This window comes from Lonchura striata, chromosome 17 (assembly GCF_046129695.1).
Source record: "Lonchura striata isolate bLonStr1 chromosome 17, bLonStr1.mat, whole genome shotgun sequence".
Taxonomy (NCBI): domain Eukaryota; kingdom Metazoa; phylum Chordata; class Aves; order Passeriformes; family Estrildidae; genus Lonchura; species Lonchura striata.
The window spans coordinates 11,465,640-11,483,129 of record NC_134619.1 but is presented as its reverse complement, the minus strand read 5'-3'; the positions used below and the strand labels follow the sequence as shown (position 1 = coordinate 11,483,129).

Here is a 17,490-nt window from a genome sequence, read left to right as displayed (position 1 = left end):
GCAATTTGTGTGGAGAGTACATTTGGCATGGTTAATTCACCCATTACAGCCCTTGTTTAATGAGAGGAGAGGAGCCCTCAACAGTTGGTACTTCATGGATTCATTTTTCATTTATCTCTTTCATTTGTCTTACCACACTTGAAGGCAGTGAATTATTGGTCTCTTTTTGGATGGTGATGAAGAAGCCAATCATCCCAGTCCTTAAGGGGATGTCCCATCAGGGGGAACTCAGTGGGATTCCATTCCAGCTCCAGTGACAGCTTCATTCAGCAGTGGGCTCTCCTGGTGCCCTGCAGAGTCCCACCACTCTGTGAGGAACCAGAGGTCCTCTGTATCTTCTGTTTTCCTCTTCATCTCCTTGATTCTACATCTTGGCATTGAATCCAGAGACAAATTTCACCTTTTTTTTTTCCTGACACTTTAAAGCAAAACCCACCTTTTTCTGGAAATAACACACTTTCTCACACTTGGTTCTGGGAAAACACAAACCTTTCAGCCCTAGTCAGTGTTATTCTTGTGACTATCTTCCTGCACAAAGCTTAGGGCTTTTTTCATAGCAAAGTTTTGCTGTGATGATGTGGTCTGTAGGCACAGAAAAGTGGATTTGGCAGTGCATGAAGTCACTTTGACAGTTTCTGTAGCACAGTGTCACCTCCTTTGAGAGTGCAGCCAATGCCAGAACACCCAGGTGGTACTGGAAGTTAAGGAGGATTTTAAAGTTTGTATTTTATGAGCTACCAGTGAGACAGTTTGATATAACAGAATCATTTGGGGTGGAAAAGACCTCTAAGATCATTGAGTCCACCTCAGTACTGCCAAGGCCACCACTAACCCATGCCACCAAGTGCCATATCTGCACATCTTTTAAATCCCTCCAGGGATGGTGACTCCACCACTGCTCTGGGCAGCTGTTCCATTGCTTGACCACCCTGTCAGTGAAGAAATTTTCCCTAACAGCCAATCTAAGCTTTCCCTGGCACGGTTTGAAGCTGTTTTCTCTCATCCTATCCCTTGTTCCTTGGGAACAGAGCCTGCCCCTCTCCTGGCTGCACACTGAGGGATTTGTGGAGAGTGAGAGGGTTTCCCCCATTTCCCCTCTTCTCCAGGCTGAGCCCCTTTCCCAGCTCCCTCAGCTGCTCCTGGGGGCTCCAGACCCTTCCCCAGCTCTGCTGCCCTTCAGACCACACACAACCATTGTGTGACTGAGTGGCCTCAAGCCCGTCCTTCCTACCCTCCAGCAGATCATCAGATCCATTGTGGACAGGAGTTTTATGGAAGAGAACTTGTCACTGTGCCTGCCCTGTCCTTGCATGACAGTATTGTCTTGCCCTGTCTGTTCATCAGTGCCTGATCCCAGGCTGTGCCCTGACTACAGGGAAAAGGCAAATAAACCCCTGTGGAGGTCAGCGCACACAGCAGGCAGTTTTCAGCAGTGTCTACACCTGTGTGTTTGGAGAGGTGGCCTTTCACAGACCTCAGACCTGCTCTGGCAGAAGCGAATTTTCCATCCTATGGAAAGGTTTCATCTTTTTCTGCTTTCCATTGCATCTTGAGGTTGTTTGCTAAGGCTCCTGCTCAGCTCACATCTCCCTGCCTGAGGGACAGATGCTTTGAGAGGAGATCACTAGGCAGCTTGAAAGTCTGAAGGAAGAGTAAAGAAACCCTTCAAAGGACTTGCTTGTGTGGTCTTGGCTGGCTTGCTTAATCTTGAAAAACTAACAAGGGCAAAGATGCAGAAGATTGTGTGACTATCCCACCCAGTTTCAGTCCTGTATGATCAAAGGAAGAACAGGAGTGCAGGATTAATGCAGCCGCATGCACGCGCTTGGCGTCGTTGCTGGCAGTGATTGAACTTGAAAAGCTTGAGATCGAGTTCAAATGAGCATCTGGGGGTTTCAAAACTTGTACAAAATTACACTTGAAAATAGGAAGGGAAAAAAAAGCCACAAAGAAATACAATCTTAGCAGAAACTGCTAATGAGATCTCATGCAAAATATTTTTGTGCCATGATCTATTTCCAGCTGGATTTAAAATCCTTAGATTGTAATTTGTGTGCATAGGGTGTTTTTTGAACTCAGTAATATCAGCACAAGAAAAAGACTCCCAGCCTGCTTCACAAACTTCAGAAGTGCAGTTGTGGCTCACACTCAAAACAAGAGTTGCTCTTGTTGCTCTCAGAACAAACTCACTCTCCTTCCCCTGCTCACTGATAGAGCCAGAAAATGAAAAAGTTTATCTTACAGAAAAAAAGAAATTCCTGTTTGCTTGAATTAAGATTAATTTTCTTGGTCCCTGTACTGTTTCCCCATTTTTACCAAATCTCTAAGGTTCCTATTAAATTTATCTACAGACACTAATCTTTCAATGTTCCTGTTAAATCTCTATCCTTACAGAAGCTTCATTTGTCAGCCACCTTCTCTGCACCTCTAGACTCAGAATTCAATCAGTTCCAAATTGTGTTCATACAAAAATAAAGGGGAAGAAAAGTCCAGGCCCTAAAATATATTTCTTTTTTTCTTCATATTCAGGATATAAAACGTTTTACTGAGCTAGAGCGAGATCGTCTCTGAACAAAGCCACGATATACAAATTGGTGATGGATTTTGAGCTGGTTATAGATGCAAAAGGAATGATTTGATATGTTAATAATTAAGGTTTCTGTTTGGTGTTGTATTTTTTCCTAGCTCTGCATGCAGTACTGGCCAGAGAAGACGTCCTGTTGTTATGGCCCAATCCAGGTGGAGTTTGTTTCAGCAGACATTGATGAAGATATCATCAACCGGATATTCCGGATTTGCAACATGGCCAGGGTAAGAGAGAAGAAATACCATATTCCTTAGTTATTCTCAAAAACACATTTTGGCTCGAGGAAGAAGCAGAGCCAAGACTTGTGGTTTAGAGATGCAGAATCTCTCACCTAGGAATGAAATTCCACTGCAGCTACTTCCTTTAATTAACATTTAATCAGCCTGCATTGCTAAAGGACTCTTGGCTGAAAGCAGCAAGTGGATGATATGAGCTGAAAATCTGTATTTAAATGGTGAGCATTTTTCTGTGTATATTTGAGAACAATTCATCACTTAGTAGCCAATATAAAGCCATCAGTATTGCAGGAAATAAACTGGGATGGTGTCAGCAGCTCTCCATCTGTCAGCTCCCAGGCAGTGTCTCTGAAGACAGATGCAATGTTTACTGGCTAGACTGGGATTCCCAACTGCCACTGCTTTCCCTATAAATAAGCAACTGCCATTTCTGTAAGCAACTCTTTGTCTGTGTCCCTCAGCCCCAGGACAGCTGAAATGATAGAAACAAAGTTTATCTGCACACTGAGCCCTGGCAATCCGACTTCAGGGCTGCAGGAAAGGGCTTCAGCAGAGGATTTTTCTCTCATTAGTTGTTTCTCAGATTGATTATGTTTCCTTTGTTGTTTCTCTTTCATTTTTTCTTGCCAGAAATGGAAGCAGGCTCTGCAAATTATATTTCCATGCAGTGTAACCCATCAGTGTCCACATGGTCAGAGCCTGCACAGCTGTTCAGGTGTGGCACTGCAGAGGGAACCTTGTGGTCCAGCCACAGAAATTGATAAACTGGTTGGATATCAGACACCTTCCTGTGCCTCAGGGAGAGCCTGGGGGTCATAAAACCGGTCAGACCAAGGCTCTGTGGCTCTCAGATGGAGCTGGCCCATGGATGCAGGGCTGGCAGGGCAGGTGCTGTGCGCTCTCTGCACTCACCCATGTCCAGCACCACGGCCACTGCCAGCAAACTCGTGAGGCTCCTTTCCCTCCACAATCCCCAGAGAATTTTTGAGGGCTGCCCCTTACTTCCTATGGCACAGTACAGTCAACCAGCAAAGACACATTTGGTCTGTTTATGCAGTTTGATGAAACTTTATTCTGGAAACTCAACACGGCTCCCATTGGTCTTGGTTCTGCACCAGAGCTCACCTCTAGGTCAGGGGTGGCTCCGTGTGGTGGAAAAGTCTCTCCTCCAACCCGAGCTTCCAAAGAAAGGCTCAGCAGTCTCTGTTGTTCGCTCTCAAGGCAGTTTATTGCAAGTTATCTAAAAGATTTTCTTCTGGGGCTGCTGTGGTTTGCTCACAGCTCAGGCAGAGGCACACACACACCCTGACATCCTCTCTGACCCCGACTGCTTCTTCTCTCCCCGCCCAGGGCTGCTGCTGTCTTTTATATGGTACATTGCATGTTACATGGTTACAGTTTTTCCCAATGCCTATTACCTATATTAAATGGTGCTTTTCTATCTTTTATATGGTACATTATGTGTTACATGGTTACAGTTTTTCCCAATGCCTATTACCTATATTAAATGGTGCTTTTCTATCTTTTATATGGTACATTATGTGTTACATGGTTACAGTTTTTCCCAATGCTCATTACCTATATTAAATGGTGCTTTTCTATCTTTTGTATGGTACATTACGTGTTACATGGTTACAGTTTTCCCCAGTGCCTATTACCTATATTAAATGGTGCTTTTCTACTCTAAACCAATCTGTGAGTGCCAACATCACCAAGAACATGGAGGTGGGGAAGAAGAAAGAGGGAGGACAGGGCAGGCCCAGATCCCAAATCCATCTTAAAACTTCTGACCCCCATGTACAAAACCAAAACCCCCTGTACACACTCAAAAATTCTTCCCTCCACTTTGTGGCTACTTCTACTATAGTATTGAAACTTTTGTGACTTCTTGTGCTTCTTGCAAGGTTGGTAAATCATTCCATGGTTCAAATCCAAAATCACAGCAGTTTCCAGCTGCCTGCCAGGGTCTCAAATGCTTCTGACCTGAGCATGAAACATCCAAAAATGTCTGAGGGACATTTTGAGTTCTGACAGCTCGGTAACAATTGTTATCCAGGTTAGAGGAAAGCCCTTGTTTCTGCACTGTACCTAGTGCAGATTGTGTTTTTGTGGAGAACAAACAGCAGCACTGCAGGTGCAGAGGGCAGGGTGGTGTGTCAGCAGCGCTGCCAGCCCTGCCCATCCCTCCCTGGCCCCGTGCAGCCCCTGAGCAGGCTCTGTGTTGCAGCCGCAGGACGGGTACCGCATCGTGCAGCACCTGCAGTACATCGGCTGGCCGGCCTACAGGGACACCCCTCCCTCCAAGCGCTCCCTGCTGAAGGTGGTCAGGAGGCTGGAGAAGTGGCAGGAGCAGTACGATGGCAGAGACGGGCGCACCGTGGTCCACTGCCTGTAAGTAGGGCTGGGAAATGTCTCTGCAGCCTCACGTGCTGCTCGGTGAAGACAACTGGGTCGTGGATCTGGAAGTCTGGTGGTGACGTTTCTCCTCTCTCTCAGTCCCTAAATTATCAGGCTAGCCTAGAGATATGAGGCCTTGAGGGGAGGAACATCAGGAGATGGACAAATATTTCCAAAAGAGGCTCTAACCCTGATGTGGTTGTCCAGCTCTTTTTATTGCATGGTCCGAGGGAAGAGCAGGGGAAAGACAGCAAACAGGAAGGGACATCACCTTACCTAGGCTCTGGACAGGGAGGGCTCTTTTGGCTCTCCACCAACCCTGTTGGGGCTGGAAGGAGGGGTCCAGGTTTATCTGATATGGGGTCCTGGGAAATGGGGAAAACCTGGCCTGAGCGCACTGTAACATGGTGGTTTGCCAGGCTCCAGCTGGTGAAAATGGAGTTAAAGTAAATTTATAATACACTTCAAGTTGAATATTGTGCTGCATTATAGTATCCTGGCCCAGGGATTTTACTGATTGCAGTGAGAAATAACTCCAAGAGCCCTGGCACATTGTAGGTCTCATGACTGGAGTGCAGACAGAGCTGCTGTCAACCCAGAGCAGGGCTTACAGCACTGCAGTCCCTGAGCTTCCCTGTTCCCCACTCCAGGAATCCCTCAGCCCTTCCATACCTGCCCATGTTCTACAGGTCTCCACTTTCACAGACTCACTGAGTGGTTTGGATTGGAAGGGACCCCAAATACCACTCCTAATGGACACCTTCCATATCCCAGGGTGCTCCAAGCCCTGTCCAACCTGGCCTTGGACACTTCAAGGGACCCAGGGCCAGCCACAGTTTCTCTGAGCACCCTGTGCCAGAGGCTCACCACCCTCACAGGGAAAAATTCCTTCCCAATATCCCATCTAACCCTGCCCTCTGGCAGTGGGAAGCCATTCCCCGTTGTCCTGTCATGCCTTTGTCCTAAGCCCCCCTCAAGCTCTCTTGGAGCCCCTTTAGGCACACAAACCCTTGAACATCAGCCCTTAACATTAGAGACCTTCCACGTGGCAGGAATCTCTCCATTAGAGACCATGAGGTGTGAGCTGTGTGTGCTCCCCTTCCCTCAGCCTCCCCAGCCCCACTTCCCCTCTTTTGTCCCGTGCCAGGAACGGCGGAGGGCGCAGCGGCACCTTCTGTGCCATCTGCAGCGTGTGCGAGATGATCCAACAGCAGAACATCATCGACGTGTTCCACATAGTGAAAACGCTACGGAATAACAAATCCAACATGGTGGAGTCACTGGTAAGGCTTCTTGCTGCTCGTTCCCCACCCAGTGTGTGTGCAAGGGACTTCAGCATAGGTAAGAAAATGTCCAAATGGCTTCGTTCAGGATGAATCAAAATGAATGGGAATGTCCAGAGTTAAAACTGGTCCTGTTTTAGCATGTTCAGTGAATCTTCCTGCTTCTCCTTCTGAGAAGAGGGGATGCCCTGGCAGGGTGATGGACCCTGTGTCCCATGCCCAGCTGCCTCAGGAGGTCAAACCCCCACAGAACTGTCACCATGTCTGTGGGAAGAGTGGGATTTGTCCTCCTGTCCATGCAGGGATTTGTCCTCCTGCCCAGCCCAATGTTGGGTGCTGTGACACATCTGGAAACCAGGAAGGGAGATGAGTCCAGCCCCCAGGCCTGGCTCCCTGCAGCCCAGGAGATTAAACTGTCCTGAATTCAGTCATCTCCATCCATCACCCTGAGTTCGTGCCTCAGAACAACACATGCAGTGAGGGCTGGAGGAAAATAATGAATAGTGCAGACTGGGGCTGTCTCTTTGAGTGCTTTTCTCTTCCTTTGACGACACCATCTCCCAGCCATGCTTGCTCAGGATCACTCAGAAACACAACCAGCGTTTGCCAGCTCCTGCCAAAGGCTATTAAGAAAGAGGGAGGAGGTATTGTTGCTTGTAGAACGAGGCTCTGAGGAATTTTCCCATATCCTAATGCCGTTCCTTTGTGTCCTCTCTTTCAGGAACAGTATAAATTTGTATACGAGGTTGCACTGGAATACTTGAGTTCCTTTTAGCCCAGCGAAGGGAGGGGACCCCACGATGTGCCAGACCCCAAACTCTGGCGGATGCTTCTCCCCTGTCCCACACTGGAAGGCAGTAACAAGTGTGGGAAGGAAAACTTCTCCTTCCTTCTCAGCAAGAGACTGAGGTTGCAGAGACCTCGCTGGAAGGAGGAGGCGATGCCTGTGTGTGCTGCTGCCTGCTTTCTATCGGAACATCTACTGCTTCTTAAATAACTTACTGTAAAAATTAGCAACATGGGAGACAGGCTGAAAGACTGGACTTTCTAATCCCCTCTGACTTCTCTCCTCTTTTGGATTGTGTTTTTGTTCTGCTTGCTGCAGAGTGGGGAAGGAATGAAACCCTTAGGAAATTCTCTTTTAAATGTCTCCTTTTTAATTTATAATTTTGTTCTCAAATCCCAGCCTTTTAATTTTTTAATTTCATGCAGCAGTCATTTGGGAAAAATGAGATAGCCATAGGGGATACATGAAATGTTTCATTACAATTTGTCTACCTTATCTGTTTCCTTTTATTTGTTTTTCCAAATGGAAAGGCCAACACAAAAAAAAAAAAAAAAAAAAAAAGACTATGCTGGAATTCTCTTCCCAAATGTAGTCCCTTTAAGCATGAAAATAGATGGTGGAGATGAGAAGCTGTTCATGGATCCACTGCCTCCGCAGAAATATTTCCTCCCAGTTTCTGCTCGACTTCAGGGCTGTGCATGACCCAGTTCCATCCCTCTGGTCTGTGTCCTTTGGCTGCTGGTGAAGCTGTTGAGGAGTTTCCCAGCCACTTGAACCTGAAGGTTAAATATTTGCACCAAACAAATGGCATTTGTCTGGCAACTTTGGCAACTTGGTTACCACATTTCCCAAGTATTAGCTGGGGTGCAGTGTGTCTCTGACAAACAGGGTATGAAGTAGGTATTAGTGTTCATATACTATGTATGACTATTTTTTATTTATTATTTGTATTGCTGTAGAACTTAGGACCCCTAGTCATGCCAGGACCCTGCTGAACTAGGCACTGTGCAAGCAGACAGCAAAGAAAGTTCCTGCTCCAGAGTTTAAAACACTGAAGGTTCTTAAAATTGGGGTTAGGCAAGATTTCCTCACTATTTCCAGGTCCTACAAGCTTCAAAATTGTAACCTATTGGAGCTGTAGGAAAGGTGATGTACATACACAGAAACCTATTCTGACACCTGTAAGAGAAGTGTTAGCCCAGCACAGCAACTTCTCTTCTTAAGCAAAACAGCTTTTGTTTTATCCTGCAAAAATGCCTGTGCAAGTCTCCTTCTCTGAAGCAAACACCAGATGTGTTTTGCCACGGTTGTGGACCTCATTCTGACTTCTTAGCAACTAAGAAATTGCTTTTCTGAAAAAGTATGTTTAAGTAGTTAATCACTAAGGTCTGCAGGGTAATCTTGGGGAAAAAAATAATTGAATGAACAGGACTTTACAATAATTAGTATTTCAATTTAGCCATTTATTTATCTCGAGGGTGTGGGATATGAGGTTGCTCCATGGGTAAAATGAATTCTGGGGTGTAGGGTTCTTTAAATTTAGACTTGCTAAAAGATAGACTGAAGGTAAGAGTTGAAGGAAACTCCCATTTTCTTATAATCCTGTAGTTTTCCACCCTCAGGTAAATACTCAGAGGCTGCTGGGAGCTCTGTCCTGCCCATGTCTGGCACGGAGCGTGCCAGAAGTTCAAAATATTTTGCTAATTCTGTCTGTGAATTCAAAAGACACCTTTGCTTCACGGTCATTCTTTCTTCAATAGTCACACCCTCACCTTGACCAGGAGGGATGGAAATGAAATCTGGCAAAAGCAGCTCTTGATTCAGCCACACCAGTACCCAGCCAAACCATTGTCATCCACCAGGACCTGCCCAGCCTAGGGAAGGATGCCTGGACTTTCATTAATACCCCTCTTGGCAAGCAAAGGATGCTGAACCACCTGGGCTTTCTCTAAGGAGCTTTGGATTCTTGGCTTTAATGTCATGGAGGTCTTAACTGGTCATGAACCACCTTCTCTCAGGAGCCTCTGTGCTGTTTCTGGTTGATCCTTTGTGTTGCCTGCAAAAAAATAATTAAATCAACCTCAGTTCCAGTTGGGGCTGTCTGTGGGTATCTGGCATCTCAAGGGACTTGTCTGAACTGGGTTTTTATTCTTTATGCAACTAAACAAAAACAATTCAGTGGGAAAAATAACTAGAAGGCAAAGTGAAACTATGAGATAAAAGTGTGAGGAAAAGTCTAATATTGGTGTTTTGATTACAGTTGGCTGGATGGAACAGTGTAGGTCAGGTGTTGAGAGAGAAAAGGGAAGAGGGAATTCTAATCCCAGGATGGGATTTTTCAACAACTGCCCAGGTATGGAGAAGCTACAAGTCAGCAAAGTGTTTTTGATTCTGCTGATTCCAGAAAGCCAAAGGGAACCACTCCCTGTGGATACTGTAGAAATATTAATTAGTAATTAGCATTCAGTTAATTTTACGTAGGAAGCAGCACAGTGACAGGTCTCCCTTGTGATTTAGGGGAGTGAGGCCAGCACTGAGGGTGACAGCTGGGATAAGGGAACACAGAGGTAAAGAAATGCCAGTATCACTGAGGTGTGAAGTGTAGGAGGTCATTTAGGCTTAACTTAAAAGAAAGTGGATTGAAATGCCAGAGTTAAGCCCACAGGAGGGGTGTGTGAGTGAGGGGAAGGACATGTGGGATGAGCAGAGCAGAACAGCACTGGTTTAGGGTCTGGAAGTAGGTTTGGATGTGTTTTATGGTATGAAAAACACCGCTAAAGGGTCAGATACCTGTATCAGCTGGCCCACAGCAACTCCCTGTGTGCTCAACCCTCTGCAAAAGCCAAGTGATGTTGGCAAAAACTGCAGGAAAATATATTTAAGCTTAATTTTACATTTTATAAGATCTCAATGCAAATGTTGGTTACCACAGCCCAACAGTTAGTCACAGCTTATTATGTGGCTACTCAACCATGTGTCTGAACTTCCTAATGTCCAGCCTAAAACCCATATGAAAAGGTGCTCAGCAGACACTGCAGATTGTGTTGCCAAACTGTTGTAAATTCCTGCAGTTATTGTGCTTTTGGGGGACTGACCCAGCTCCAGTCTGTGTTGGCTCAGGGATCTTCATGCTGTTCTTCCCTGCACAGTGCATATATGCCAAGTGTGAATTAATGATGAAGGGAATTGTGTGGAAAAGATCACTTTAAATCACTTTATTACCTTGAGGTTGTTTAAACCCTAGAGAACAGCCCATAGTGAAGTAGGTAATGTGTTTGAAGCAAGATTATGGGTGACGGGTTTGTTTTCATGGGGAAAGAAAGAAATTATGAGACGAGATAAAGGAGGTTTTCTCACTCCTGGAAGGATTAATAGTCAGTGTGAGCTTTTCAGCCTAAGCATCCCCTGCTGTGGATGAAAAGTGATAATGTGCAGTAAAAAAAAGGTGAATTCCTCAGTGATTGAATCTTAGGCTGGAAAAAAATCATATTGACAATATTTGAATGGGTATAATGAAGATGAACTTACTCTCATGGAGAGATCCTTCAGAGGTGAGGGGGAACTGTTTGTGATAGCACAGAGTTGGTGTAAAGTTTGGTTTGAAATACAAGGAAGAACAGGTGCTTCAGGGTCACTATCTCATACAGGGGGTAACCAACATCTTAAATTATTAATGGTGTAACTACAGCAGTGAATTCCACTCGTTATCAGTAGTTTCTATCCTTTTATTCTGGAGCTATAAACTCCCTGGCGAAAAAAAAGTTCAGTAGCCACATGGATCCCACAGCAGCAGATTTAAGTAGATTAAGATGCTAGAGTGGCTTTTCCATTTACTTTCCACAGGCCCTTTAGCAGTAGTTTGTGGGATTTCCCTTGGGAATCTCAAGCCAGGGATTTTTGGTCACTGCTTTTAGTGTACTGTAGAGTCAGAGGAAGGAGAGAGGCTCCTGCAGCAGGCGGTTCAGGAGGCAGTTAAACCAGTTTCCATCTGGAAGAGAAGGAAAGGAGAAGAAATCTCCTTTGGGAGAAACCAAACATTGGAGGAGAAGGCAAATGAAATGGATCCTGAAACAGGTAGGAAATTTGCACCTTGCTCTCGCTCTCATTCTTGCACAGCTGCTCTCATCTCACTCTTCTGAGCTCCTGCCAAGATCATAAAAAACACGTAATGTCACATTCTGTGCTGTGGAGATGGAGCACTCGGAGTGTGACAGAGGGAATAAATCCTGAGGGACAAAGATAAAAGGAGATTTGCTCAAGAGAGGAATCTTCAAATATGAGGTGCTTCTATCTGTCACATTTTCAGAATTTTTAGTAAAGTCACAGAGCAGTGCAGAGTCTTGGCATGGTCCTGGATGGGCAATGTGGTGGAAAAGTTCCCCTTGGAAAACTTCATTGTCCTGTAATAAATGTGAACAATCAGCTCTATGATGTTGGCAGCACAGTTAATTTTTGTGATCACTCCAGCCAGTGAAAGGGGCATCTCAAGACCTTGGTGTGAAACTGCTGCATTTTCATTTGAGAATCTTGAATTTGTGTTAAGTGTCAACCCCATTTTTTGAATGAAAATAAAGGGGGCCATGTGGCAAAAGTGGCAACATTTATTCAGCGTAACTACTGCCATTGGGTCAAAAATTCCCTATTCCTGCTGTGTGAGGGCAGAACAAAGCACTGCAGCTGCCCTGCCCAGAGAGAGGAACAGGAGGAGCCAGCTAAGTCCAAGAGACAGATGTGAGCAATGAGGATTCTGTTAACCCTCCCGTGCTCCTGCTTATTTAGATTGCAGTCTTCTATAGCCATACATACATAATATACAATTTCAATGCAAGTGCTCTTTCTTTCCCTGTTCCCAAAAATACCTACAGCTCTTTTTCCTCGAGGGTGAGCCAACAGCATAGCGAGCAAAGCCCAATTTCTGCCGTTTTGGCAAGGACCACAAGGAAAATCCATCATGTATTATCTGTTCATTGACTTGGAAAAGGTATCAATCATCTTCCTCATATGCATACTTGAAGAATGTACAATTTGCTCAAACTGTCAAGCAGAATCATACATTTTCATATACCACCAAATCCTGGTGGTATGGAGTGTGATGGAAAGAAAAAAAAAAAAAAAACAGACAAAAACTTGCTGACTTCCAGTGACCTCTAGTCTATAACCATTAATTACTGTGTTAAAATATTTTAAAAGTTTCCCTTGTAGAAAAAAAAAAAATAAACTATGCTCAGAATATCCTACAGTTTAATGTTGGACTAGCAGAATGTGAAAACCTGGCAGCTTTTCCAGTTTGTAAAAACACGAGGGATCTAAATTAGTCTTTCCATCCTCATCCCAGTTCATGCAGCAGATTTTCCACCACTATTCTGTTTTCAACCTGAGCCTTAAAAGACAAGCTAATGCAGCAGACTGAATGCCAGATGCTGGTGTTCCCATAGTGTTTCCTAGCAGGGGGAAAAAAATTTTAAAAGGATGAAAAGGGAAAAGAACAAGCTAAAATAAATAAAAGAACAAGCTAAAATTTTCTTGGAATTCAATTCAATGAGCTGTTTCTGAGCAGTACAAACATGAGCCAGTCCGTGGCACTCTGGAGGTACAGGGTGAAGATGCTGTAGATGTCCCTTAAGGACCAATCCTGATATTTCATATATAGGTACCCAAGAGCTTAGTGGCTCCTTTAGTGGAGGCAATTGTCACAGAAGGAGTTTCAGAGATATGTTATCCTGCAATGCCACTCTTTGGGACACCCTGTGAGACACCTCACGTGTGTTGTGCTGTGGAGATGGATTTCCTTGTGTGAGTACATCATCTTTCAGTGAGGAAATCCCCAGGAAATCTTCTTGGTGTGAAATAATGGAAAGGAGTGTGTTTTGGGGGATGGAAGAGGAAGTGGGGCCAGCACTTTACGAGCTTTCATGAATCTAGGTACTCAGACTCCCCAGGACAAACACTGCTCAGTTTTTCACATTGCTGACAGTCAAACCAAACTTCATGTGCTGGACTTCCATGTACCTGGAGCAGAACTGCAATTACCCCCTCATTGCCTTTCTAGCCCTTTCTTGCATTGCCAGCATTTAAACACTGTACTTCTATGCCAAAAGTTTGAGCTGCATCCTTAACAACCCCCTTAACCCATCCCGACTAACCGCAGTGACAAAATTCACTCCCAGCCTGACTGGATCTCCTCCCTCCCCGCACCCACCCTGTGGGAATCCCAAAGTGCCAGCATCGCTTCTTGCAGCCCTGCCACCACTTCCGAGGGCCATGCTGGGGCTGCCCTGGCTGAGCAGAGGCCATTCCAGCTCCCTGGAGGTGTTTTTGGGCAGGGAGGAGTGCTGCATGAGAGGAGTCTCTGCTGCTGCGCTGCCGCCCCCTCTCCTCCCCCTCGGCCTTTATGGATTACTGGTGAAACTCACTTGTACAGTTTGGATGTTTGATAGATAAAGCACGTAGGAAAAAACAAAAAAAGGAAAAAAATATAAATACAAAACTCTCAACACTGTGCATTCAGTGTCTTTTCTTTCTAGCTTAAAAGAAGGAAGGTAAATAATGTCAAGTCAATGAATATCAGATATATTTTTTGACTGTACATTACAGTGAAGTGTAATCTTTTTTTTACAACTGCGAGTCCATCTTATTTATTCTTGTAAATGTTCCCAGACAATGTTTGTAATATGGGCTGTGTTGCAAATCCATAAAATAAATCTGTGATCTGAGATTAATGTTTTACTAAGAGCCTCTTGTACTTGTGCCTTTTCTTTGGACTTAGAGGAGGCAAGGCATTGTGAGCAGCACTGCTGGAAGTGATGGGGTGACTGCATGACAAAAAATAAGACCAGCATCTTGTCACAGTGATGGGCTTTGCATCATGGTTGTCATTCAGGAGATGAAGAGCAGAAAAGAGAATTCAGCAGGCACTCAGCCTAGCTGCAGATTTTGTGTCAGTCCTCTCAGAAAGCCTGTGGATGTGAGCTAAGTAGTTTTGAAAATTACAGTCTTAGCAGCATGGGTTAGAGCAAAGCATATTTTTGCAACTTTTTCTCTCTAACAGGTAATGCTGAATTGTTTCCTTGGTACTCAGTGCTGAATGACAAATTGCTGATAGGCTTCTAAGATTTTTCTGGTGGTTTCTATAGATGGACTGTTCTGGTTCAGCTGGGATAGAGTTAATTCCCTTCCCAGTGGCTGCTTTGGGGCTGGGGTTTGGATTTGGCTGAACACAGGGTTGATAATACAGATATTTTTGTTATTGCTGAGCAGGGATTGCACAGAGCCAAGGCCTTTCCTTGTACAGCCACACTGAAGAGGGTCTGGGGGTGTGTTGGAGGCTGGGAGGAGGCACAGCCAGGACAAGTGACCCAAACTGACCATAAGCAAGTCCCAGACCATGTGGCATCATGCATAAAATGGGGGAGGAAGAAAGAAAAGGGGAACATTTGGAGTGATGGTGTTTTTCCTCCCAAGTAACCAATTGGTGTGATGGGGCCCTGCACTCCTGAGGATGGCTGAACCTGCCCAGCCATGGGAAGTGAGGAAAGAACTCTTTGTTTTGCTTTCTCCTTGTTTGCACAGCTTTTGATTTCCCTGTTGCTGTCTGGCTTTTACCCTCCCCATTCCCATACCTTTCCTGATCCAGCTGGAGTGGGGTGAGTGAGTGACCATGTGGGGCTTGGTTGTTCCTGGGGCTAAACCATGACAAAGAGTCACAGAAATAATAGAATCATGGAATATCCTGAGCTGGGAGGGACCCACAGGACCCCCCAGCCCAGCCCCATCCCTGCACAGACCCCCCAACAGCCCCACCTGGGCACCCCTGGCAGCGCTGTCCCAACGCTCCTGGAGCTCTGGCAGGTTTGGGGATGTGCCCATCCCTGGGGAGCCTGGGCAGTGCCAGCACCTCTGGGGAAGAGCCTTGCCCTGACCTCCATCCTAAACCTCCCCTAAACAGATCCATGCCATTTTCTTGAGTCCTACCACTGGTGACAAGCCTGAAGAACTTGGGGCTGTCCCTGCCCTGCTCCTTGTGAGGATGTTGAAGACCTCAGCGAGGTCTCCCCTCATCTCCTCCTCTCCAGGGTGAACCAACCAAGGGACACGGACATGGAAGGGATTTTGTGCAGATGTTTTGTGCTGCCAGACTCAAACAGTGGATATGGGTGTCAGCAGTGAGTGTTTGCACACATTTCCCAGCACACATTTCCCACCTTCTGGTCTTCCACTCGTGTTCATCAACAGATCTCCAAGGCAGTGCTTGGCCCCTTCAGTCAGGGCAAAGGAGTAGATTGTTGCAAAGGGAGTAGATGAGGCTGCCCTGCTCTGAAGACCTCTTTATTCCAAGAACACAAGCAGTGCATCGAGATTCACAGCTTAAGGTGTCAGAACAGGAGAGTCTAGCCATGCTACAGCTGTAGAACCCACCTGTGGTAAGAACTGCTCTGTTAGGAGTTATCCATTACTGAAAAAAAAAAAAAAAAACCAATAAGTCTTATTAACAAGAATATATAGCTCCTGTTTTTGTTAGAGGAGTTGGAGTCAATGATCTTTGTGGGCCCCTTTCAACTCAGGATTATCTATGATTAAAGCACTGTACATGTACCTTGGAACTTTAATTTACTATTCCTTTCTTTATCCTTATTTTCTTTTGAAAATGCTTCATTTAAAATCTTCAATGCTATGAAAAAAGCTGTTTCTGCTCTGGGTCTTTGGCTCAGATATGGGTATTCTGCTTTTTTTATTGGCCTGATGAAGCAAATTTCCCATCTTAATTGTGTTGAACATTCAGATACAGCTGTTTGTTTAAAGAGTTCATCATAATGAGGTCAGACTGTATGAAACACCCTTCAGAGTTATTGTTATACCAGGGAGAAGATCCCAAAAAAGAGCTCCTCACTGAACTGTCAGATTGAGGGAAGTTTCACTGCGAGTCCCAACTGTGTAACAGAAACACAGTGATTAATTACAGTTCAGCTTGGCACTTCATCCAAAATATTTTGCTGACATTTGATATTAACAACAGGTTGCATTTAGGGAAGGTAAACAGCAGAGACAGCTCTGCCATATTCCAGATGGTCTTGCAAGGATCTGCTGAAGCACCAGCACTGGGAAACACCTCCAGATTTACCTGTCTGTCCCCTCACTGCCCAGCACAAGGATAACAATGGGATAAAGATGCTGGGGAAGACCGATGGAAAAGCCTGAAACCCACTGGGTTCAAAGTGTTTCACACCCCGTTCCTGCTGCTGTGGCTGATGTGTGCCAAGGTGTGGATCCACAGGTATTTCATCCAGGTCAGTGCCTGCCTCCAGCCAGCAGCTGCTTTGCCATCCATCCCCTTGGCAGCCAGGATCCTGTCCTGCTCCTGCTGCAAGCTTTGTCAGGTTTGACAAACACTCCCTGCCTGAGCTGCAGGGCTTTGTCTTGCAAGCTGAACCTTTAAATATCAGCTCCCACACTGAACTGAGCATGCAGCTGATGTTTTCCAGCAGACTCCAAAGCTGGGACTTGCTCAGGTTTGGTTGCTTACATGACAGCTAGAATAACAAAATTGTTTAGATTGGAAAAGACCTTTCAGACCCTCAAGTCCAACCATTCCCACAGCAATGCCAAGGCCACCACTAACCCACACAACCAAGTGCCATATCTGCACATCTTTTAAATCCCTCTAGGGATGGTGACTCCACCACTGCTCTGGGCAGCCTGTCAGCCCTTCTCCTGGAGCAACTTTTCCTAATTTCCAATCTAAACCTTCCCTGGCACAACCTTGAGGCCATTTCCTCTTGTCCTATCACTTGTTACACAGGAGAAGACACCAAGTTGTCCAGCCCTAGAGAGGGAACACAAAAAATGACCTTGATGGTGAGAAAGGTCTCTCCAGAGGGTGAGTCTGTCTTGGATAAAGCAGCCCGAGGCACAGGTGTTGGATTGTCCCCTGAATGGGCCTGTTTTGCTCCACTGTTTGAGTTAGCTCAGGGACAAACACCAATTTGGGCAACTAATGTTGAAATGGCTGCAGTGAGATGTGAGGTATTCCCTCATCAATACATACCTGCAGAAAAATGACCTGTGCCATAATTGAAATGGCATAAAGACAGAGGGAACAGATTTAATTCTTCTTGTTCATACCTGGGAATACTTCTGATCTATCTTGGCCATTTCAGGTTCTCTTCTTCTTTTGTTGAGTCACATATTTGAGAAACAGTTGAA

The 17,490-nt window shown here is 45.4% G+C and overlaps 1 protein-coding gene across 5 annotated transcripts in view; it reads left to right on the top strand.

The window, feature by feature from the left end:
• PTPRT (protein tyrosine phosphatase receptor type T) overlaps nt 1-11,888 on the top strand; it is a 465,371-nt gene extending 453,483 nt beyond the window's left edge. For all 5 annotated transcript variants that reach the window (XM_021535473.3, XM_021535470.3, XM_021535472.3 and 2 more), the window contains 4 exons: nt 2,686-2,811; nt 5,051-5,214; nt 6,368-6,503; nt 7,225-11,888. In XM_021535473.3, the coding sequence (XP_021391148.1) occupies nt 2,686-2,811; nt 5,051-5,214; nt 6,368-6,503; nt 7,225-7,278 (480 nt within the window). In that variant the 3' untranslated portion in view covers nt 7,279-11,888. The remainder of the gene's footprint in view (nt 1-2,685; nt 2,812-5,050; nt 5,215-6,367; nt 6,504-7,224) is intronic.
• The last annotated feature ends 5,602 nt before the right edge of the window (nt 11,889-17,490 follow it).